At 44.9% G+C, this 25,140-nt stretch overlaps 1 protein-coding gene across 15 annotated transcripts in view; it reads right to left on the bottom strand.

Moving 5' to 3' along the window:
- Positions 1-25,140, bottom strand: part of NCAM1 (neural cell adhesion molecule 1) — a 71,138-nt gene that overhangs the window by 11,310 nt on the left and 34,688 nt on the right. For 5 of the 15 annotated variants that reach the window (XM_015884029.3, XM_085525885.1, XM_085525888.1 and 2 more), the window contains exons 5-16: positions 24,325-24,462; positions 23,740-23,857; positions 23,213-23,382; positions 22,949-23,091; positions 19,114-19,143; positions 15,885-16,035; positions 15,120-15,304; positions 14,685-14,781; positions 14,181-14,351; positions 13,615-13,746; positions 3,318-3,442; positions 2,436-2,616 (exon numbers count right to left, since the gene is read on the bottom strand). In XM_015884029.3, coding sequence (XP_015739515.1) covers positions 2,436-2,616; positions 3,318-3,442; positions 13,615-13,746; positions 14,181-14,351; positions 14,685-14,781; positions 15,120-15,304; positions 15,885-16,035; positions 19,114-19,143; positions 22,949-23,091; positions 23,213-23,382; positions 23,740-23,857; positions 24,325-24,462 — 1,641 coding nt within the window. Of the gene's footprint in view, positions 1-2,435; positions 2,617-3,317; positions 3,443-10,853; positions 10,896-11,877; positions 11,911-12,528; positions 12,544-13,614; positions 13,747-14,180; positions 14,352-14,684; positions 14,782-15,119; positions 15,305-15,884; positions 16,036-19,113; positions 19,144-22,948; positions 23,092-23,212; positions 23,383-23,739; positions 23,858-24,324; positions 24,463-25,140 lie in introns of all 15 variants that reach the window. The other 10 variants (XM_085525876.1, XM_085525884.1, XM_085525887.1 and 7 more) reach the window with 5 other exon arrangements.

Below are 25,140 nucleotides of genomic sequence, written 5' to 3'. Positions count from 1 at the left end.
CTGGCTTTTCCATTCAGCCTTCTAGTTGCCTGTGAACTGATCTAATGCAATGAGATTTTCATCACCCTTCCAGGACACTGTGAAAACTCTATGGAGGCGATGAAGCAAAGTAATGCACAGAGCCTCTTCGCCACTGCAATTTCGTGTAGCAGCCTTCATGTCAACAGAGCACTCTGACTACATGTCAGAGAAATCTAGGCTGCCCTCTGGAAGTTCTTCGTTGAACATGATTAGTTGAGAAAGCTCAGGGAACCAAAGCATCTGGAAGTACCTTGAAAGGCCCAATAAAAGCCAAAGGTCTGCACAAAATGAAGCAAGCTAGAGAGACAGGTCACCAATGCAGCACAGGCAGCAGCAGCCACTTCCTTGCACAATGCCCTACTTGCTCCTCAACCAAGGCACGTTCTTCCCACAAACATCTGCATTCACTTGCTGTGTCAATCCTGCAGCAAGCTTGCAGAGTGAAAACAACCATTTTTCAAAGAGCTTTCAACATTTCTAAGTGCAACACTGGAAGGAACTAGCTGAGATCCTGACCTGCTTCACACCAGATAAAGTGCGGAGTAATTCCCGAGAGGCCGAGCAAAATGCACCCATGAAAACAAAGTGGACATTTAAAAAATCCCCCTTCTTTTTAGGAGTCCTTTCTCATGTTTCTGTTGCATTTAAAGGGCTCGGTGGAATCTGAGATTATTGCTTTTCCCTTTGCCATGGACTGCAGCACAAACTGTGTATTCCAAAAGAAACAGAGTTCTTAAAGATTGCTAATGCCCTATGCAGGACATCCCAGCTGTCCCAGGTACCTCCTGGCACCCTACGACTGTGTAACAAAGACAGAGAGCACCAGCACAGAGAGGCAACACTGCAGTGGGGAAGAAACAAAACCTGCTTATCAGTTCTTGGAGCTTTTCCCTGAGGAGATGCACGGCAGTAAAGGAATGCTCTGTCTGCTGCTTCCAATCTGCGTCTTACTGTTCTGGCCTGAAGTTAAGGCACTCTTTGCCAAATTATCCCCACCTTCCCCTGCCTCATTAGTCACAGTTGTCCTTCAAATATGTGAGTGCAGTAAGTAGTAGTAGTGCTGCTGAAAATGAGAATCAGAGGGTAAGTTGCTTAATGAGTTACGGAGTGTCATTCCAATGCAAACTGCAGCCTTGTTCAGACTTCCCAGTCTTTCTTTTGCCCCATTCTCTCCCCCTTCCCATCCATATGCTTGTTGCTGTACACATCTTCTAGCCCCAGCCATCCAGGAAACTCATTTGGATGCTCAACAACGCTATCTGGCTTGATCGAGTGGAGTTTAAGCACACAAACTGCACCAGCTCTCAGACAGGACAGGGGAACGGAGGATTAAGGACTGAATTCTCAATGCAAAGGGAAGACTGATGAAAACTTTGATAATTCTGAGCAAAACCATGAGACTGAGCTAAGAAACTGGAGGACAGAATACAACCCAATCACTCCCTGCAGCATGGACTGTCAGCACCAATCTGGGCACGGAGCTGCTTCAGTCGGTCTGTGCACTGAGGACCTGACCCACAGTGTGCCCTCCTGCCTCCAGCCAGTCTGAGCTTTAATTTACAGCTGGTCCAGCAATTCCATCCCTCAGGTTAGGGGTTTGTTATTAAATGGTTCAAAACTACACCTGCATAGCAATAAACACTGCCTTTCTTTCTAATGCCTGCCAGCAAACTGCAGGATTGCTGGCACCTCAGCTCATAGTGCCTGCCTGTTTCTCATAGCATTTATGTTTTTACCTCACTTTTTGAGAAGTCTGTCTGAAACAAGTTTCCAACAGCATTCTTTTGCACTTTGGTTACCATTCTCTAACACCCTGCCAGACACGAAAACAACGCTACTTTAAAATTACATCTTTTTAAATCTCCATTTTATTTAATAAAAACTCTTTAGAGAAAGATTTTCCCTCTCTCCCTTCATGACTGTTAGCAAACTCCTCGTGTCTTTTTCCTCCAAAGGCTGAACTGGATGGACAAATGGGCAGTAAGCAAGCACAAAGCAGGTCTGGAAGGTAAATCTGAATTGTGAAAAGCATTGCACCGGAGATGTAAGTGGTCTCCTTTGCTTTACTTTAAGCTGTGAATCTTACTTTCTGGTTTCAGAAAGCCTTTCCTGTCCACTGCTTTTCACACGTGGCAATGCTGTTACCCTGATGCTAAAGCCAACATTCCCTGCAAGCAGTCAGACAGCTTTGTCATGTCACATTCCTATCAGTGTACTGCTAATGCTGTACATACCATAACGTGGGCTACACTGCAGGTATGTACGTGGCAAAAATCAAGCTTTAGATGGGTAACCAATTATGATAATGGCTTTAAGCAAGCAAGTTGTCAGGGTTACTCAGGCACATTAAAGGATGCAGCACTGTTGCATTAATTGGAAGCAGAAAACAATGGTAAAGCTTATGATTGCCATACCTGGGATGACAGTAGGCTGAGCAGATGTCCGGAAAGCATAGTGAGCGGGTTTGGACTTCCCCTGCTGGTTTTCAGCTATCACATAAACCTCGTACTCTGCATTCCAGTCCAGAGACTTGAGCATGACGTGGTCGCTGCCAGAAGGCAGTCTGATCTCTGGTTTCCATTCTGAGGAATGTTTCTGCATGACAACGATGTGGCAGGTGGGGATGCAAAACAAATGGCACAATGTTAGCAACGTCTGCTCTGAGAGCAGGGTAACAGCTGACTAACAAAGGGAAAAGCAGGAAGGGTTCTACATTAAGAGCATTCTTACACCCCTTAGAGAGTGAAGTTATATCTTCTGCAGGACAGATCTACCCCGACCTTGTATTTGGCCCAGCTTATCAGGATTGTTCTGCTCTGTTCAAGGAAGATTTTCAAAGGGGTATGCAACCAGCAACTTGACTCCCACTCGTTTCACAGAATGCAGATGTTCATTTTGCCTATACTAATTTGAAAAACCTACTTCCAAAGTACCTTGAGACAAAGGCATAGTGGGGTAGGCTAACAAAGCAGTTTAGTTTCTGTTGGAATTTACAGATTAAGCACTGTTATTCTGTTGATATTCTGTATAGATCTACCTGCAAGACAACAGAACTGCTCAGGTTGGACGGGACCTTGAAGATCACCCAGTTCCAACCCCTCTGCCATGGGCAGGGCTGCCCCCACCAGCTCAGGCTGCCCAGGGCTCCACCCTACCTGGCCCTGAGTGCCTGCAGGGATGGGGCACCCACAACATCTCAGCTTCAGAGCTGACTGCCAAGGTAGCTGCTTGCACAGTAGTACCTGAGTACTGAACAGGCCACAGACAGACAAGGTTTGGGCACTGATCATACTTACAGCTTTGTATTTGATCAGGTAATGCCTGATTGGGGAGCCACCATCATCCTGCTTGATAACGTTCACTTTGATGGAATTTCCGTCTTCTCCCATCTGCCCTTCCAGTTTGGGTGCACTGGGTTCCCCTGAAACAATGGTGCATTTATGCTTAATTGTAAAAGAGAAATCATTAGGAAAAAAAGTACTCAAAATCAGAACAATACTTCACTTGCATTGGCTTTACTCAGACACATCCGCAAGACCCAAGCTCTGATGGCATTTGGTAGTTCACTTTCACTGATGTAATTTATCAGTTCTGCATATGCCTGAACAGAGTCAGAAGTTAAGTGAAAAAGACACCACTATTCCATGAGAATACCCTGGAGCAAAACCCAGTTCCTCACTGTTTCTGTTCAAAAATACTGGTCTGAGTCATCTGGAAGTTGAGTTAGAGCATACAGCAAAAAGGCAGGATTTAAGGCAATGTGGATGTAAGATGCATCACTGACAAGTGACGTCCTTGTCATGCTCACCTGTGTTTGCACTGGTTTTATAGTCCCTGGACCATGGACTCACTGCTGTGGTCACTTAAATGGGTGTAAAAAACAATGCAAGTGCAACACATGTTTTCACTGGTTTACCTAATGGGAACGAATATGGGCTGGAGAGAATGAGACCCATTTCATCATTCTGTGATAACCACATTTAAAATAATAAGCCATCCTTCTTAAATTTGCACCCCTGAAATCAGCAGGAAATTGGTTTCCCTTTTCCTCTTCAGGGCACGCTGATTTACATCCATACCCTTTTCACACCATGCCTCCAACTGCCCTTTCCTCACCAGGCTGCCCATAACCTTCACACACAGCCTGCAGGACAGCCACCTATTGGTTTGCTTCTGTGGAAAAGGAAACCCACCAAACAACCACCACAACATATGCATCTAATCAGCAAAAGAACTGAGATGAGAAAAGAGCGCTGGTCTCTTAAGAAATGACAGAGACTCCAGGAGCTCAGATTCTGCTTAACTTTATCAGCTCTTGGATGCCTGCTTTGCTCCATTCCAAGTAAGATGAAGCCATGGGTTCCCTATGCCGATCCCACTTGAGGTTGGACTTGGAGCTATTATTTCTACAGCTCCAAAATATCCCACAAGCTCAAACGCCACTGAAATCCAGTAAGATTTGACAGGAAATAATAATAGTAAATCTTGCTGAAGCTTGCTGGGTTGCTTTGCAGTACATCCTGACTGTGCTCCATGATGCAGTCCCACTGCTTCAGCCACGAGCTCTGGGCTTAAAACTCTTTAGGAACCTTTGACCCTTTCAGCTGTTATTCTCTGAAGGCTGATCTGCTTCATTTCTTTACGGGTAATTTGAGCAAAACCAACAAGGCAATTATTTGTAAATTAAAGCTTTCAAATCACCTGCAGTTGGCACTGCCAACCAACTCCTAAGATTAACTGCACTCTGCTGGCTGTTCTCATTACAGGCTCGTAATCCTCAGACTATTTCATCTATCAATTAAGGTGGCTGAATGTTAAAAAGTGAAAAACAGAATAAATCCCAACCTAACAAACCTCCTGCACCTCTGCTTTGCCAAACAGACTTCAGGCACTTCAAAAGCTATTTGTTTATCTGAGTGTGTTTTAGATTCAAATACAGAGAGCACAAACCTCTGTGCTCTCTGTGAATGAGCCCACACTTTGACATCCTAACTCAAGGTGATTTATGGCTCTGACAAATCACCTCTGTCTTTACCTGCAGAGCCACTTGTGATCTGGACAATGTTTCCCTTAAGCAGGTGCTGACAGACACCCTTGAGTGCAGTGAAATACACAATTAAGAGATGGACCAGTTCTGGATGTACCCCACAGAGAACAACACCCAAACTCTGAAACAGTTACGTCTGCAGCTTCAGAGCCTGACCACAACCACCAAAATCACACCATGATGTTAAAGCTCAGCCCATTGTCTGGAATAAGGCTTCTCAAACACTGTTCCGCTGTGACACTAAAAAGGAATGGACACAGTAAGGCAGTACGTGCACTGAGATCAACACTGCCCAGTAACAGCAGCTATGGGAATGCAGAAGCCTTTCAGCCCAACAAGCATCCCCGATTCTAAATCCATTCTGCCTGGATATGCATTCAGCTGCTGATGGAACGCATGGGCAGCATTCATCTGGCCAGAACAATCTTCCAAGAGTTACACACTGATGTTTCACAGAGTAGTTACTTTTCTTAAGGCCATAAGGATGGAATGCTTTTTCATCAGTAAGCGATGACCACATCTGCCATCTACTGTACCAAGCTGGGGGCTTTTGTCTTTCCTGTGAGTTTACTGAGGCTGTGTATTTGAGAATCTCTTCCCAGCCCATGCTTCTCCTGGAGTTATGAACCATGAAAGCAGGTAACACATTACAGACTGGAAATCAAATGTGCGCAAGTGAGTTCTGGATAAGCAGAGGTACCTTACCCAGACATACTGAAATACCAGATGATAAAAACACCAGATTAACCCAACAACCACCTTTCTTCCCCCAATCATGAAAGAAAAGATTGTTGCCAAGGTTACTGATTTTCAATTCTGAGTTGAAGAAGCTGCTACTGGAGTAATCCCCAACCAATGTCCTGCTCAACATTTTTCCCAAGCAAGGAACTGAATCCCAGTAGCACTCAGGCCATTGTTCTGCTAGGCACCGAGCCACCTGATGGGCTGAAACATTCATGAGCAGCAGTACTTGGTTTCTACTTTGACAGACTTGATAAACGACTTCACTGATAACATGACAGTGTAAGATCAGCATCTCCTTGGTACTCATTCCCATCTTTAACTCAGAGAGAAAATTATTAATAGGTAAACAGATGTTGAAGTGAGAAGGGAATGCTGTACTTAAATAATCCAACCTCTTATCTAACAAGGCTAGATTTTTTTCCCAGTGATTGAGTACCAAGACTAAACTGGGAATAAATATCCCTTAAAAAGATGCTCATTTCTGATACAAAGGTCTGAAACTTTGAGATGCTGCTGCTGCAGTTCACATGCAGCCATTCCATGCACTGACTACTTTCACTGCTGAAATCTTCCCTCACTGTGAGCTGTATGACTTCTAGCTCCTGATTCCTTCTTTTCCCCATTGCTTAAGTGCATTTCTGCTTCAGGAAAATTCCCTTCTAAAAGGAGAATATGGAGCATTCCTAACTGCTGGAACACACAGCTGCAGCAGTGCAAAACCTGGTAACAAATATTCTCCTTAAATACACAGGATTTAATTGATCTCTATCAGGAAGATACAATACAGATACAGGGCTGAAAAATTAAAAGTGGGTTAGTGTGTGGTTTCAAACAGAGGAGGAAGAAGTTTAGTGGGAGGAGTTTAGTCCAGCAGAGTCAGCATCTCTAAAGTGAGTCAGTGTCAGTAGCTGAAGAGAAAAAGCTGCCAGCTGAAGGTTAGAGAAGGAACTCATGCTCACAGGACATGCATCCTTCCTACAGGAAAAGGGGCTGAAAAACAAAAGTGCATCATAAAGGTGTGTGACATGCTTGGGGGGGCTCCCATTTACACTGAGCCTCTCACCACCTCTCTTCTCTCACAAACGTGGTCATTCTGCCCAGCTACTGAAAAGCAGGTCAAACTGGTTACCAGACAACCGCAGCACTGGAGCTTAAATCCTTGTCCAGGATTTAAGGACAATCCTGCTTCCTTGCTTTGCTCAGAGAATACAGTTGCAAACTGTCTGCGGTTATTTCTGCAACATGCAAAGAAAACAAGCTGATCTGTGCATTTCTAACTGCTGTGTAAATGAGATTAGATTGTGATCTACGGCGTCACAACTTGAAGCTAACGAACACATCACAGCTATTGAAGTCTCCACGATAAATACACCAGGGTGAGAAAGAGCAGGTAGAAGTCTTCAGAATGTACATGAGAGAAATGAGTATCAACAGCAAGAAATAAGGAACAAAAAAACATAACATGCAAAAACGAGACAACCACGTCTTCAGCCCTCCAGGATTTCACCTAGAGAGGGAAGAAAACCTGGAAGAGGGTCGGTCTGCTTCTGTGCATGCAGTCAGGCAGGAAGGTTACTGGTGTTAGTTTAGTTTTCCTGGCAAATCCCTGCTCAAACCCTGGCCAGGTGGTGGTCCATGACAATCAGGCACTTCAAAAATCACTGACTGAGGGAAAAACAGAACCAAAATCCATTTGCTCCCCAGATTTCAAAATGATTTATTAATGGGGGCAGCGGGAAAGCAGGGATTCCCCTCCTCTCTTTAGACAATACATAAAGCATTAAGTGAAGTTTTCGAATACACTGTTCCAGGAAATATTTTTGCTATCATGTTTTAGAGACTAATTTCACCTCCATGAGCTGCAAGGGTCAATCATTTGCTTCCTGATTTCATGGAAATCCGCAGCTACTGTAACCGCTCCTGTTAAAGGAGCTCAGACCTGGATTAATTCCTCTGCCTGGCTTTAAGACATCGTGTGGGAAGGGAGAGCTGCTCTGCCAAGAAAAGTACATCTCATGTATTTACTGCTAAGTGTAGCTCCTGTCACCTACTCTGTGTGTGCCTATATATTTACACAAAAAAATGTATCTCCTGCACTGGCTGTGGTTGAGTTTTGTGCTTGATAAATTTATTTCTTAAATCACAACGTGACACGTTTACCAAAAAGCAAATTTCAGAGATAAGGACTGTCTAATCCTTTGGATAAGCTACTAAACATGGACAGCATGAATGTATGCATATAGACATACACAGAGTGTTAAAGTACTGCTCAACAACAAGAAATAAGGTGATGTGCATCATCTGAACACTTTACCCCACAATTACCCCAATAGCCTGTAGTTGGGACGCTGTTCCCATAAGATGCAAAAGGCTTTTAGCCATTGGTACTAATGGCAGACATAGTTTTTGAGCACTACTTGGATGCAGGCAGTAATTCTGACAGGGAAAGAAGCAAATGACTGACCCATTGGGTTTTGCCTTTTCTTTTCTTCCTCCCTCAGATGGCCCCAAGTTGTGCCAGGGAAGGTTTGGGTTGGGTATGAGGAAAAAGCTCTCCAGGAGTGACGGGGCAGCGGACAGGCTGCTCAGAGGGGTGGGGGGGTCACCATCCCTGGAGGTGCTCCAGAACTGTGGAGATGTGGCACGGAGGGACACGGTCAGTGGGCAGTATTGGTGTGTGATTGGACTGGGTGATCTTAGAGGTCTTTTCTAACCTCAGCAATTCTGTTCCTTGAACTAAAGTTTAGTTCTTCACATGCAGACAGTGCTGAGCAACCTCTCCAAAAGGCTGCAGAACAATGGTGGAGCCATGGAATTTGGAGGACCCTGGTCAGTGACCAGAGGGCATCCTCCCCCCAAATCTAGGCAACCAGTCAGAACAAAGTGTTTTACCTTCTGTTCACCAGCGAGGACGACATCATCAGCACCATGCAAGCCACATGACAAAGGCACATGATACGCACGCACATGATTGGTTGAAAGGAAAGTGGAGGAGGTCACATGGAAAATACAAAAAAAAATTAAAAAACTGATGTAAACAATGGGCAAGGGAAAAAAAAATCAACAACAGAATTACAGACTAAATAAAACAGAAACTGAATTAGCCAGTATATATCAGAAACAGCGGGGAAACAGTCACATCGCCTGGAAACATAAGAATATTAAAGCGCTGGGTTATGACCCTGGGAACGTTAGGCACAGCTGTGTCACTGCTCATTAATACCAGGTCAGGGAAGGAACAAAAGTTATTCAAGAGAAGGACTGTGCCCCAGAACTTGGACAGCTGAAGGAATCCACAAGACTGTTGGAAAGAAAAAGGGAACACACTGTTATTCAGAAGCAGTCCAGGCATCAGAGGTGAAATGGTCAAAATCACAGCCCACGCAGTTCAGTGGAGACAAAACTTGGCATTTCACATTGATGTGTTCTCCCTTCTGCAGAAAGAAAGGTCTTCCTATTCATTAACGGCAGTAACTGAAAAAGGAAAACCTACAACACATATACATTGCCAAGGACAGAGCTTTTGCTCAAAGCACACAGGCTCCATCCAACACATTCAAGAACACTGGTGAATTATGTGCAGTGATTTCCACTGACGAGCTCAGGTGTGCAAGGGTCTTCTCTGCAAGGGAGGAACAAAGTGTGGTGCACTGGAAGTTGACTACAACAGTGTGAGGATGGCAGTGACTGCTCATTGAGATGAGAAACCCCAAAGACTGTATGCAGAACCTCTGTCACCTCAGACATGCCAGGAGTTACAGTTTGTCTTATTGAATCCATGGAAATTAGAAGAGTGTTCATGGTGGTCACCAGCAGCTAAAGTTACACATCACGTTATGTGTAAGCCCATGCAGTGTGCCAATCATATATAACACTTTCTTCCATTTTAAAGCTTCCTTTGGCAGTTCTAAACTAACTCTCCCTCCTCCCCAAACACAAAAATAATCACACACTTCATGCTTTTATTATTTCTCATTTAGAGGTCGTGGGCCATTTCTAACCTAAGCCATGCAAACAAACGGGTTGTTCTCTTTAAGGTCATATTCACAGACACACCTTTGATTATTGTAAGTCAAAAGGAAAAAATGGAGATTGTAGAAATGGTTACTTGTTGAGAACACACACATGCACCATGTCAGCCTATGTTGTTCTGAACTGCTTTTCTTTGTGTTCCAGGACTACGTGGCAAGTCATTGCTTCATTTCTCTACGGTGTGTGATTTTACCCTTAGAGGAGAAATCCCTACTTCTGTGGGTGGTGGTGAAAATTACACCATTTATAGATCTCCTCCTCTGTGTCAGGAAGGTCCATCACTGAACTCTGTACAGCCTAAATCCCATTTTTCACAATGGCTCTTCTGCCTCCAAATTCAAGTTTTACTCTCATAGTTTGCTCACATCCAGCACTGAAACATCTGAACCCAACTCAGGATCAGAAGGAATCTCACCAACGAGGCACAAAGCAAAGATGAAGGGAGTGCAAATCCCATTCCCAGCTGAGATACCAACTTCTTGTGAAGTCTCAGACATCCTCATGCAGGCCAGATGGGAGCAGTGCTCCCTCCCCCTGCAGTCCTTCCTCCTCTATGATATTCATCATGTGCATCTTCTCTCAGCATCCAGCACTGAGAGCTGCAACATTAACGTCTGTCTCTAAATTCACAGTGAACAGACCAAGGCAGGATATCAAGCAGATTATCTGTTCTGTTTCCCTTTCATGAAGGCAGCTTTGCCTCTCAGAATCATAAATGGAAAACATTCCTTTTGGAAATGAGCACCTTTCTTTTTTCTCCCCCTTGTTTCTTCTAAATCCCATTTGTCAATTTCTTACCGCATGCTTGGTAGGACAACAGTAAGGAGAAGAGTCAGAGTGGAACCGTGCTGCATTTAACAGCTACATGCTCACATAACAGATTAATGCCCGGTTCTTGGTTAACAGACATCAAACCAACAAAGCATCACGCCTTAATTCCCTTGACAGAAGGGCTCCAGCATAACAAACAGCACACCGGACCAAAGGGGAGCAGTTCCCATCTACTCACTTGGTGGCTCTGTGCTTTCAGATGCAGGGAGAGGCTGAGTTGCTATGGAAACATGAAGGATAGATAAGACACGTAAAGGTGAAGCACAGCATGGCAATAAGTTATCGGAGGCAGGGAGCAGGGGTGATAGGAAGGAAAGAGAAAGCCTAACAAAGAGAGAATGACACTGAATCCCTATGGCAGATATGGATTACTTGGAGACATTGCAGAATTGTGCTGCCCAGCCAGGGGAAAAGGAGCCTGCGCTGGGTCCTGCATCATGCTGGGCTCCAAGGGTCTCCACTGAGGCTTTTTTGTCCTGAGGAATTCCAAAGCTCTGAATCTAACTTCAGAAACAGCTACAGCATTTCTGACCAATTTGGATCCAAATAGCAACCCGGCTCATGCTGCCAGCCTGCTAAGCATTAGGACTCTCAAGAGGAAATACGGCCCCTTAGAAGTGCTGCTAAGCAGCTCCTTCCAAGAGCAGAAGACAGACTGAACGAGCACCAAATATGAGGATTACTAGGAAATAAGCACAAAGAAGAATGTCACTAATTCCAAAAGCCCTGGGTTGAATGCAGCAGGAGAAACCTGAGTTGTGATGATTTCTCTCCTGCTCTAATCAAGCGCCATCCGCTGCTGATCGTTTTCCCTCAGTTTAGCTGGTCTCTCTTGTTTGCAGCGCTAGGAGCATTTCAAGAAATTCAACCACACAGCACAAACTCCAAGCACAACCCATGACGTGGAACAGAAGCTGATTAGGAATCTTAAAATCAAAGGCCAATGACAAGAGCTTTCACACAGGCAGGCTTGCACCCTTCATCGGGGCAGCACACTTAGGAGCTGCCTGTGACATTTCCCTCTCCAGAAATCAAACCTGTTCTCATCTGCAATTCCTCTACCAGGAGGTTCTTAATCAGGGGAAAACATCTGCATAGGAAAGAAGGAAAGCACCCAGGAATGTTAGCCAGACTGCACCACACTCAGTGAGGAGCTGCATGCAGAGCAAATCCAACAGGACAACCTCTCCCACCATACTCACTCTCTGCTAAACAGGTGGGGGCAGCGGCACTTGCTAAAGAAAGAAAGGAAGGTGAGGAGGGGACTCCTGTTAAATGCTGCCCAAAGGAGGGCAACTACAGAGCAGAACAATAAGACTGTCAGATCAAACCTCTCTGGACATAAAGCACAAGCAATGGTAGCACTGCCTCCTAACTCAGGACTCGGCACTCTGTTAAACCTGCATTTTGGACGCGGAATCCTTGTTTTAAAGCAATTTCCTCATCATGTAGGATCATTGAGCACAGTGCCATTCACCAGCACTCACAGGAGTTCGATCCAATGCCACATAAGGGCAGTGGAAATGCTGGCCAGCACTCCGTGTGTGGCTTGAAGTACACCCTACATAACCACTAATTAATAATTAGACAAACACTCTAAGTTAACTATTTGAACCACATGCTGTACAAGAAAGACAGATGTTAACTCATAGTTCTGTTCTATAAAATACTAGTTTTACCCAGAGTAGGATGACTAATCTAGTGTCAGTTCTGTTAGGAAATAGGCAGTACCAGTTATTTCACTTCTAATGGACCTGGGAGGAAAAAGGCACTAGATTAATAGCTCATGCTATGTGTGTTAGAGGAACACTCTAGGGACAGAAAAAAAACAACAAATGCAGAGTGGCACTTACGTGAGTGAGGGATACCTGCAGTGTTTCCATGGATGGAACAGAGACAAAAAATAAGAGACAGAGATAAACACACACACAAAAAAAAAAAACGTAGAAGAGATGAGGAGACAATGAAAATGGAGCTGGAGATTCAAAATACCACCAGGTGTCCCAGATCCAACCCTAGGGAGTGGGGGAGGCAATAGGAGTTTTTGCAACAGAACTGGATTTCAAGCACGAGGGCTGGTGTGTACTGTGGCTTCCTGCACAGGGCCTGGATTTCCAAGCAGCAAGGAATGTGTGCTGCCCCACACTGCTCAGTTCTCGTGAGGGAGAAGCTGGGAGATGAATTCAAGACCATGCACAGACCTCAGGGTGTCCAAGCATGCAAATACATATGTGGGATAGGAATACTGCTGGCTCTGAGTTCAGGAGACAGTCCTGCACAGTGGTTTCAGAAGAGCTATGGACTGGGTTCACAAGTATGGGTGTGATGGAGGGAAGAAGAACACACTCTAGATCTCAATGCAAAGGGAATGGGGAAGAACCACGGGAACTGCGTTGGGCTGAAACAGGAAGAAAAGTATTATGGCACAGAGGAGCATCCCACCATCAGAAGGGAAGACTGCCCAAGTAAGGCAGACAAGAATCTATGGAAATCACTTCATGCACTGCACGGACATTTTAAGGAGTAATTTGCAGAAAAGAGAAATCACCCTCCTTCCTTTCCTTCATACCCCATGGAAGCTCCTTTGTTGAACTTACTGATTTCTGATCTGCCAGGAATCTCACATTCATATTACCACGCCCTTCTCAAATGGCTGCTTGTTCTTATTACAGCTCTCCATTGCACAGTCTCTTTTATTTCACAGAATACAGTCTACACTTATAACCCAGGGCACAGTGTGAATATCTTCCCTGCCTCTCACCTCTAAATAAAATTTTTCCTTAGAGAGGAAATTCACTACAATCAAAAAGTGCGACAAAAACAAAGGATGCAGCAAGGTTTGCAGGAGAAGGCAGCATTGTCCATGCATGACAGAGTCCCTGGAAAGATGCAAGGAGAGAAAAACCAGAGAAGCAGAGGGAGGTCTCAGTTTTACTTACGAACTGGCTGTGTCTTGAAGTCGGATGGCAGGCTAATCTCACCCACACCCTTGCCATTGACTGCAGACAGTCTCACTGAGTAGGTTGTCTCAGGTTTCAGGCCGCTGATAGTGATTGTGCCCTCCATATTTGCTGTTGCAGAAACAAGAGAGAAAAAGGCAAAAACAGACTCAAGCTCTGAGTCAATCGTAAATACCATGTTCCTAATGCACTCCTGACACATTTAGACCATGTAACAAAGCCACATAATCAGTGCAGACAAGGAGAAAGGTCAGAGCTACCAACTCTGCATGAAAGAGCTGATTAGGGAGGGAAAGAATCAGAGCCTTTCTAGAGGGGATACAGTGGAGATCACAGTAGACACCAAAGGGAATCAGCACTCTGCTTGTACCAAGCTGCCACTGGAAAACAAATGTTACAGAACTGGTGTGGGGTCTCAATGAAGGTACTGAAATTGTGAAGCTATAGAATGCTCCACACTGGCTTTCCCCGAAAGGAAAGAAGGGTGTTCTGAGATGCAGATAGAGAAGGTAATGATTTTTTTGTATATTGGTTTACCATCTTACCTTCTTTTGCATCATACAATCTTGAGTGCCATTCCCCTTCGCCCAGTGCTCTCCACTCTGCTTTGTATTTGAGGATGGGCACCCCACCAGAAGCTTCAGGCTCATCAAACTCCACGCGGGCAGTGCTAGAGTAGGGCTCCACTCTGTCAATAGAAGGAGAGGACGGAGTATCTGGGGGAGGAAGGGGAAACAACCAGTGACACATCAGACAGCAGGAAGCAAAGGCTATCACAGCTCCCCAGCTGGCAGAGAAAGCAGAAAACTAAAAACACCAAGAACATTCTTGTCATGGCTTGATAAAGGACAGGACAAGGACAGCCTGAGACTATCCTCAAAGAGCTTTTAAGAATACTGATTAGCCAGTGTAGAAACCTTCATCTTTCGTCTTCTCTAAGAGGTCAGAGATTCAAAGTACTTTCTCCCAAATCAAATATTTCCTTTAAGAAAAAAAAGGGCAACCTGAAGAGAGCAGCATTTCCTTATCTCCCTGCCTGGGATGCTCACCCGCCTGCACAAGAATGAACTCTGAGGATTCCTGGCCAATGCGGTTCACAGCAGTGCAGTTGTAGTTCCCAAAGTCATTTTCAGAGTCTGGTGTCACCTATGGAAGAAATTAAGGTGCGTGTTTGGATCAGAAGGCACGTTTTACTCTGCTAATGCCATTTGCATTTTACTGGGGAAGGAAGTAACAATAAACTTCATGTGCTGACACAGAGGTCTGCCCACAGATGGGTGAACTACAGTGGGCAGAAAGTCAAAAGCAAGGAGGGGGTGGTGTTTCCCATTACTTGATGCCATTTGTGTGTCAGAAATACTGCACAACCTGCCACCCACTAACAGGGCACCCTGATGAAGATCATCAACAACAGAAACAAACCACTTGGTAGCACTGAGCCTTCCTGGCTGCACATCCCCTCTCCCCTTTGTGTTTTTCCTCACCTCCAGGTAACTTGCTGATGGAGTGTTGTAGATCTTGATGTTGCTGTAGTTTGAGCTGGGAAGCAGCTGCCCATCCCGGAACCAGGAGATGACAGCACTGGGATAAGCAAATACCTCACAGGTGATGTTCACTTGATTCCCTTCCCAGGTATAGACAGCCACAGGGCCCTGAAGCTTGGGGGCATCTGCAAGAAATGTTCTTGTGAAGGCAACATGACCCAGAAAAACTCCTGAAGAAGCCAAGCAAACTTCACTGCAAGGACTCCATGGCTAGGGCCCAGGCTGATGTGGGAAAAAGAACCTAAAAGGGGGATAGGGGTCAGCCTTCTCATCCAGAGGGCTGCTGCTGGTGGTGGTCTTTTGCTGAAGGACACAGAAAGAAGTCTGCCCAGCACCAAAGGCTGTCCCTCATGCAGTGTGGGGGGATAAGCAGACAGTAAGCTACACGCCTGGGGAAGTGCACTGCTGACACACTCCATGAATGAGCCCATGAGCAGATTCATGGCTTGTGATCTTCCCTGAGGTGCTGCAAACAGCATCTCAGCTGGAGTCAACTAGTGCAACCATTTGCACATGTGCACACAGCAAAACGCAACTCTAACAGCATTATTTCAGACTGAGTTACTTCCCAAGCCCTCTGCTTATAACAACAACATTAATAATAATATAGATTTCCCCACCTGTAGGTGCCTCCATCTCATCAGAAAACATCCCCCTCTGCCCAGCCGACCCCATCCACACACACACTGCCCCTGTCTCACTTACACTGCACTTCGAGGTACATGGCCTGCGAGTCCTGCCCGATGGTGTTGCTGGCCGTGCACACGTACTCTCCAGCGTCCGTGTACTGGATTTCTTTGAGAGTCAGGGATGACACCCGTGCGTGGCTGCGCACCACGATGCGCCCATCCAGAGTCTGGTAGGAAAGGAATTGAGAGTCAGGGTTTGGGCTCTGGGCAGCACTGCAGTTCAAGAGCAGAGCAAACACAAATCTACCTCACAGCAGCCCCCCAGTGCTCAGCACTTGGAAGCGGTCACCTGGCAGATGAAACCACAGGCACAGCACTAAAGCGGCTCAGCCTTGTTGCGCAGGACTGAGTTCAGCGATTGAAAGCACTCAGGTAACGGGAACAAAAAGAAAAGAAATGAAGGACCAAAGTATCAGATGCTGCTACACAACTGAGGACGGCTGGATAACATCAAGCTGCTTCTTAGATCAACAACTGCGGAGATCCAGCTCTGGTTAAAGCATTTTTGCCAGGATGCTTCTGCAGAGAACCTTCATAAATAGAACTGTTTTCACACAGAGAATTTGAGACTCGCTCTTCTCTCACCGATACTTGTTTTATTTCAGCATCCTTGAAGTGGCATTAGTAAGAGCAGATCCAAACCTCAGAGCTGAATCAGGCAAAATGGAAGCTCAGAGCTTTCACTTGAGCACAGCACCAAACAGAGCAAGGTACAGCAAAGAGGGCAAGCAAACTAAGGGGCCCTTCTAAAGACAGCCTGCTTCCAAGTCTTGTGATGCTCTAAGAAAATTCTAAAGCAAACTGTTGATTGTAAACCAATTCAGAAATTGCTCCCATAAGCAAGAGAGTGCAGGGACATCAATGAGCGAGAGAGACAAGGAAAGTAAACTCCAGGCTGTCATCTGTTCAAAGGGACTGCAGCCACCTAGGGATCCAACCCAAACACCCTCCATGCTGGTCCTTGTGCAAACACAGTCAGCTTGGAAGCTTTAAAGGACAAGCTTTCTCATCCTGTTTCCAACAAACTGAGCACCCTGCTGCCACTCTTCAGACCATCAATGCTCCAGGAGCATGCTGCTTCTTGAAGGATGTGAGACAAGTACTGAGATTATGAGGACAAGCCTCAAGGAAATCGCACAGACAGGCTCTGAGTTGTAGCACCAAATACGTTTCTGGTACCTCAAGTGCTCAGATCCGGCAGGCCTGAGGCATCCTTCTGTTCGAAGCTCCAAGACTAACCCTCTACACAGGAAAAGTTATTACCTCTGCTAGTTCTGAATGCTGGTCCATTTGAGCTAGTCAAAGTTCAAGTGAAGAAAGTTATCTTTCAACACAAAAGCAGTATGTGCATCTTTCTAATATGTCCCTTAATATGGACTAATGTCCACTGGGGTATCTTATACAGCCAAAACCCAGCTCACTTCTGAAACTACTGCAGTCGGATCCGTGAATGTGAAGACTTCAGATCTGCAAAGTTTCCTTGCCTTCTTTTAGCTCACAACTCAGGTGACCATTCTGTTGGTCTCTGACTCAATCAGACATGAGTAAATATACCTACAGCAAAATATCAGCCCATGGTCACTACAGCAAAGATGACTTCACATCATGTTGTCTACCTCTCCAGGATTCAGTACAAACAAAACACTGCTATGCAGTTCAAATAAATCAGTATCTCAACCAGTAACAGAACCAATCCTGAAGATGAGGCTGTATATCTTACTGCAAAAGGCATGTGTAAAGGAAAAGGTACATCAGGAAGAAATATTCAAAGAGAGCAATCTCCATGCAAGAAAGCATGCTACTGCTTCTCTTCATTTCTATCTCTCTATCTATATCTACCAACAATCCTTGGCTATTAGAGACATGGGGTAGGTAGAAACCTATGAGCCAGAGCTGTGGGCACCTGTAACACCTTCACCTAACTACCCTGGCTTAGACAATTTTGCATAGCAATGTTTCCTGTAGTGGTGGGACAACCTAAGAGACACAGGCAACAGCTCACACCATAGTAAGGCCACGGATGGGGTCCAGGGCACCCTGAGCTGGTGGGGTAGCCCTGCCCAAGCAGGGGGTTGGACCTTAAGGTTCCCTCCAACCTAAGCCATTCTGTAGTTCTATGACTGCAGGTACCACTCTACAGAGAAGTGTGTGAGTAGATGCCAATACTTCCGTGAAAAGGGGGAACAAACAAGATAGGCAGGGAATGCACCTCCGTAGGATTTTTCAACCCTTTCACATGCCAAAGCATCCATGCCAACCTAACACATAACACTTTCCATACAGGAGGTCATTACAGAACAGCCCCTGGAAATCCTGACCACAGCCACAAACTCCAGTGACAGAAAGTGAGGTGTCCTCCCCCAGCTCTTCATTAACTCATCTGCAGCTCCTCGTATCTGCTAAGCTGAGATAATACCCAGCTTGCAGGATGGAATCACCAATCAAGGATGTAACTGAGGTACAGTTTTGCTTTTAACTGAGTTTTTAAGCATCCAGTGTTTTTATGAGTGAAACCACTGAGGTGCACTTAATGGCAGATGATTATTATTTCTAAAACACAGTACTGAATGTGAAACAAAACAGCAACGAGCCACACTGTATTATCCTGTACCCCTTCAGTGACCCTTGAAGATTAAAGGCAAGTGACAATAATTCGGTAAGTGGGAGCATTTTCTGGAAAAAATATAACTCTGGAGAGATTTAATTGCATTGATTTTGAAACAGAACACAATGCAGTTATCCTCTAAGAGAAGGCCAAACCAAAGAGGTGCCATGAGCAAACAGATGAGTTGGCTGGAGCAGAAGAGGCTATCTCAGAAAAAAGGTACCATCCCACAATACACACAGCAGCTAATGCTTCAAACTCCAGAAAAGAGGCACGATCCACACGTGTAGCACTGAAGGAAATGGCCAAGCTCTATTTGTCAGGTTGCAGATTTGCCTTCCCTTTCTTCTCCCTCCCCCGGCACTTTTTTTCCCCTTTTTTGAAGTGACAACCAGGGTTACTCACTCCCAACACAGCTGGTTTGCTCATCCAAAGATGCAGAACTACATGCCAAGCAACTTCTAACACTATTAGCTGTTTCTCTTAAGTACCAGTACTTAATATATTTATTTGTATTATTAATGCTGGTTTAGTTGGCGTGGTTGCTGGACTAGAGATTTGTTAATCTGTAATGCTTAAAAAAACAAACAAAAATAAAAACAACTAGGAGGTTTGCTAAAGGTCTGGTATAAGATTATACCTCTTGTTTCTCGGGCCGGGTCCACGAAGCCTGGAGAGAACAGATATAGAACACAGCAAGAGGAGAAAAAAAAAAGCAATACAAGTTTATCAAAGGTTGCTTTCAGGTATCACAGTGTAAGCACCACGCTACGTCTGTGTACATGCAGGTTCCGAGCTGTGTATCTCATGTGTAGGGTGACTGCAATTCCCATTTCACAACAGAACTTGCATTTAGACTTGCATTCAAAATTTACTATCTTCAAAATTGATCTAACAATACCCACGTCCTCTCTCTGCCTCTATTCTTACACACCGAGTGACTATTTCCCTTGTCACATCTCATCCCTTCTGGAAACACATCATCCAAGGGAAATAATTCTGATGACTGAGGTCACTTAATTGCAGAGACAAGCTATTGAGCTGGTTGCCACGAGGACACACCGACTGCCATTAACTCCCATATGGCTCACGTGCTCATGCATTTGTATGGGTTTACATGCATACTGTGTGAGGAGTGGGAGTCCTTGAACTGCAGAGCACTGCAGCAGTTTGATCCCCACCTCCAGCTCATCACACCCAGCTCATCAGGCTTAGGGATATGTGCACCCAATCCTTGCCAGGCTTGGGACAATTAAGCAACAGGCATCAGTCAAACATGCACAGAACTTGCCAAGAAACACACATTCACCATTCAGAGACATACAGCAACACTGTGGACCGTATTCACTCTGGTTGACAATAACCAAAGTTGCAGAGTTCCCTTTTTCCCTATGAATTTCATTTATTTTACTTTTTCTTTTCTAGCGTCTATTTCAATCACAACTTGATCCATTTCAATCCAGGAGTCAAAATCACCTGCTAATATCACAGCCACAATAGCATAGAACGTGAGGCACGAGCACTGCTGGCATGTAGATATAACAGCATACACAGGAGTGATGTTACAGAAATGGAGATGAAAGTTAAAGAAATGAGAGTAAAAAGCACAGTATTGTTTCCATGGTGCTTGCAGCGAAAACTATGAGACTTCAGCATTAACAAATGGTACAGACAGCCTCATTCTACAAAGTCTTTGACAAAATCAGGCTGTTTACTTCTGTTGAGAGGCCTGAGGTGGACCCTGCTGAGGAAAAAAAGCTCACCAACACACACATATGGGCTGGGGATCTGCCCAGAGAATCCGTACCTGATAATTTCTATCTATCTGTATCCTCTTGTGCACAGGTTCCCTGAAATCTCAACAGGCAATCACCAGCAGAATTCAGAATCATTCCCTTTCCATGTTCCAGTCACTACCAGAACCAGTCAGGCCCACCTCACTGATGTCCATGCAAGTTCTCCTCTCAACTCTCTCCAATAAGGTTCTACAGCACCAGGTGGTGCAAAAAGAAAAGATGTGCCTTTACCCTGTGATGTGCAGCACGTGTCAGGCTCCAGGAAGAAGCCAGTTCCCACACTCCCCCTGTTTTCTGCTTCTTTGTACTGGAGCTGGTGGGTGCGGGGAGAAGGCAGAAGCAGAGCCTCCATCCTGAAGAGTTTCTATCTTAACCCTCCCTCACCAAAGCCAAGAGACATACAAGCTCCAATCTGTCCAACATGGGCTCTCCAGAGGAGAATCGAGAACCTCACACATCTTCCCTTCCATTTGGGAAGGATGACATGCTATTATTATGAGAACAGTAATGTGATGAAGGTACTGATAGATATCAAGGCATCTTAAGGAAATCTTAGTAACTTGTGAACACCAATGAACAACAAGTCCAAACTACACACACTGACACATCTTTTACAAGGGGAGGAAATGCAGTGGAGGTGATGAGGAATATGACATACTGGCTTATCAGCATCACATCTGGTAACAAAAAACCCACATTCTTCCTCCCCACAATGTCAAAGCAATAAATAGTTGAGGAAAGATAAAATGATTCAAAATGGGTTTATGTTAATGACTCCCCAGGGCTTACAGTTCTTGCAGTAGGGGTAGACAAGAATTTCGGACAGGGATTAAAGCTTCTCCTAAATAACACATTTCTACATTCACAACTAAAGTACATCACATAAAGGCTGTGCTCAGCATGGAATGTCCAACAGAGCTGTTCTGTCCTGAGAATTTTCTGGAAGTCTGTACCATTCACTGAACTTACAGCATGAAATAGAGAATGGGAAAAGATTAAATTATAAAAGAAAATAACAACAATAAAAAAACAAATGAGAGGGGGAGGGAAGAAAATCCTGCCTAGAAAGTAGATGGTGTATGACAGCAAATCTTTGCCCTAAAGGTTTGAATCCATACATGAACAACACAGTGGTACCTCAAACCTTTGATTTTCTCCCCATCTACTAAGACATTGCCAGAACATACAACACTGTTCTTTAATATTGATCACTGATTTAACTGCATTAAAAAGAATACAGGGTATATGAGAGTCTCAAAAATGGTTAGCAGTTTTGCCACTGAGGTCTCGTTAGCTTAATTAGGCTTGACAGGCAGGACTCTCTGCAAACAGGCGCTCCTACAGACTTCAACTCGACTGAGCCTTATTTCAGGTCATATATTCTTCTCCCTGACAAAGCTCTTCTCCCTGGCTGTGATCCAAACTCTAGTGCTGGAAGAAGAGGAGGCATTTAACTCCTCCTATCACCCTTCTAGACTGAGAAAAGACCACAAATAGCCTTCTCCTATTGAAACAGGTCTCCCAGCTACGCTAAGACACCAAGCCAAGGGCTTTCAAAGGCAGCAAGAATCTCTCCTGAAAGGCTGCAGGTATCTACACAAACTCTTGAATACAGAAGATACTACCACGGCACTCTGATTGAAAAAGTTCCATGTTAACAACACAGTGAAGAGTTGACATCATGGGGCAATACAAAGAGCTCACTTAGGAGGCAGCGGAGCAGCATGTGGATGACTAAGAGTGGTGAGCCCTAAATGACTGAGAGCTATTGCCTCTGAGACTTCCAGGCTATCAGCTGCTACCTTCAAACCAAGTCAAACCCCCTGACATCCCCATGTGAGCTGAGCCTTGAAGCACCCTGTCATTGTAAGACTGTTAATAAGCAGTAGCTCCCTACTCTAACTTGTGTCTAAGCTTTTTTCAACTCTAAACTATGCCTCCTAGTCAACTTCTTACGTAACTATTATGCAATACCCAGAGTAACAAAGTGCATCCTAATCTTCTCTGGTAAAGGGGAATTATGACCAATAACAACAAAATACATGAAACAGCACCCTTCTTCAAGAGAAAAACTGCTAATTATTTTTGCCTTTTAAGAACAAAATGGTTTTGATGTGATCAACAAAACAAGTGAACACAAAGGCAGCCAGGCTTTTGTGCTTCAAGTATGTGCAGAGTTAGCACACAATACAGAAGAGCATGAATGAATTAACAGGTTCATTTTGGTCCATTTTTGAAAGAATATCCCACACCTCTTCACCTGCCACCCTCCCCAGTGGAATCATCTCCATGATGACAGCATGGGAAACACTGAGATCAGGGTACTCATTCCCACCTCTCAGATTGGAAACCCTTTCAGAAGTCCTGTATTTCTATGTGCATCAGGAAACTTCCAGAAAGGGTCCAGGGCTTAGTGCTTTGTGAACCAACTCAGTTCAGACCAATAAGAGCAGGAGTTAAAAAGCACAGTCTCAGTTGTTACAAACTGTGATGGCTCTTTGTACAAAAGGACACTCATGTGATTACTTCAGCTACTGAGCTGGCCCTTCAGCAGTTACTCTGCAGGACTGCCAGCATTCTCACTATGGAGGGGGGAAGCACTGTGATCTCCATGCACCTGTTGCCATCATGCAGCACTGACCCCTGCCCAAATGACCAGGATCTTGGGAGTGGTGGTACCTTGTCTTCATTGCTGATGTTCCGGGTAGAAGTTTTCCACGTGATGGAAGGGATTGGGTCCCCAGACGCCTCACAGGTCAGTGTGATCTGATCCTCCAGCTCCATAGCTGTTTTATTCTCCACATATGTGATTTTGGGTTTTGCTGGGAAGAAAAACAAACTTCATTCAGTTGCTGCTCAGAATGAAGCAATATCAGAAAACAGCAATATCTGAAACAAGGAACATGAGGGGAAAAGAGGGTATTTGAACAGGCAAAAGCTCACCAAAGACTTTGAGATGAATGGTGGCATCCTGCTCGCCAGCCTTGTTCTCAGCAATGCAGATGTACTCTGCTTCATCACTCTTATCCACCTTCTTGATGATCAGCTCAGACCCATCGTAGTTAAAACTGTATTTCTCTTCATTATCCTCCTGCTCTATCGGCTCTCCATCCCTGCAGGGCACAAAGCACACTGGCTGTATTGGGGAGGAGAAGCAGTCAAATGCTGCTTGTGAGGTTTTATGTTAATGAGAACTGCGTTACTACACTGAAACTCAGCATCAGAGTTATCTCCACCCTTTCCCAGCAGTGGGAGGAAAGAGCTGCTGTGTGGTGCTTTGCTGCCTATCAGCATTAACTCACAATCAAAACTAACTGCAGTTCCCTGCTAGGAGGTCATTCCTTCTCTTGGGAGAAAAACGGTTTCATGTCATTGCGGTTAAAAGGCTTCCCCTCCTGCCTGGTTTTCCAGGGCCTTATTGAAAACATCCATGCTCACAAAGAATCAGGACACTGCATACAACATCTTACTTTGTCCACGTCATGGTTGGCTCAGGAAAGCCATCAGCATCACATGCTAAGGTGACAGACTGGCTGAGGTTGGCAGTGGCGTTCATAGTGCTCTGCCTGGCACGCACAGAAGGAGGTACTAGAAGAGAAGGAAACCACACTGAAGTTAGAAAGGGGAGACAGAAGATGTGAGCAAGAATGAGGCCTGGAGTTCTAACTAAATCTCTGCAATATAGACAGATGTCTCTAGTGATTCAAACCCCTTCAGCTGCCACATGCAGATTTCAACTATCAGGTTTGATATATGAGCTCTCCAAAGCAACTGGTGTGGTGATGGAGAGATGCACAGAAAATCTGTGATGTCAACAAAACCACTCGTGAGCCTCAACACCTCACTAAGTTGTTAGGCACTTACTCTGGATATGATCATTTCCTGTACACATTTGGTAATCATGGATGCTTTTACTTGACACAGCAGAGAAAGATTAGTAAGCTGATAGATAGTAAACTGTGTGTGTGAATGTAAAGTAACATTTCCATCAGCAGTCTGGAGTGCAGGTGGTACAGACCTTTGTCGCTTACTGCTCTTAACTCTGAGCCACTCACCATTTACAATGACCTGAATATCTTTGAAGTTGATCTCCCCACGAGCCAGGATGCGGCCCTCACAGCGGTACGTCCCTTCATCTGTTTTCTTGATTCCCCGGATCTGCAGGTAGTTGTTGGACAGCACTATAAACCGAACTAGAGGAGAGAAAAGGAAGGTTCATCCAAAGATCCCCAGGAAAGCTCACTGCACAGGTTCTTCACCTCCCCTCACCCTTCCAGAGCTGGAGGCAAGGCTGAATGTAATGAAACTTCCCTTTATATCACATTAAGATGGAGATACTGCTGCAATCAGATCTGACATTACCAAGAAAGAAATCAGACAGAGGTAGCAGATAAACTGCTCTGTGTTTTATACTCATAGGGCAGAGAGATAAATGGATAAAGATGCAAAAACACATTTACAATTAATTAATATCAGACAAGAATCACTTTAAAACTTGCCTCTCTTGTTGAGTGAGGGAAGAGTTTGAGTCTTACTACAGTTCCCTTGTGCCTGTAATAAGCTGGTGTTGGAAAGAGAGCTGAGGACCAGTGACCGGCTGCAGGCAGGGACTGGACTCCTCACTGCCAGTGAAATGCCACTCTGGGGAAAAAAGGTCTGTAGCACACTGAATGAAAGGGAAACACTTGCTAGGAGCTTTCAGCCCTGTTTCCTTTGCAATCCTGTAGAGCAGAGCCTCTCAACATACAGCTTTTCTGTCCTGACGGATTTGTTTTTTAAATCCAGAAAATGCTTCTAGCACTTTTAATGCAGCTTCAAAGCCTGGTGGTCATCTCCATGGGAACATTATATTCCTACCATTACCAAATCTA

The sequence above is a fragment of the Coturnix japonica genome, chromosome 34 (assembly GCF_054131305.1).
Source record: "Coturnix japonica strain WE chromosome 34, WE-NBRP24, whole genome shotgun sequence".
Lineage (NCBI taxonomy): Eukaryota > Metazoa > Chordata > Aves > Galliformes > Phasianidae > Coturnix > Coturnix japonica.
Note: the sequence above shows the minus strand (reverse complement) of the source record. Positions and strands in the feature narration are given on the sequence as shown.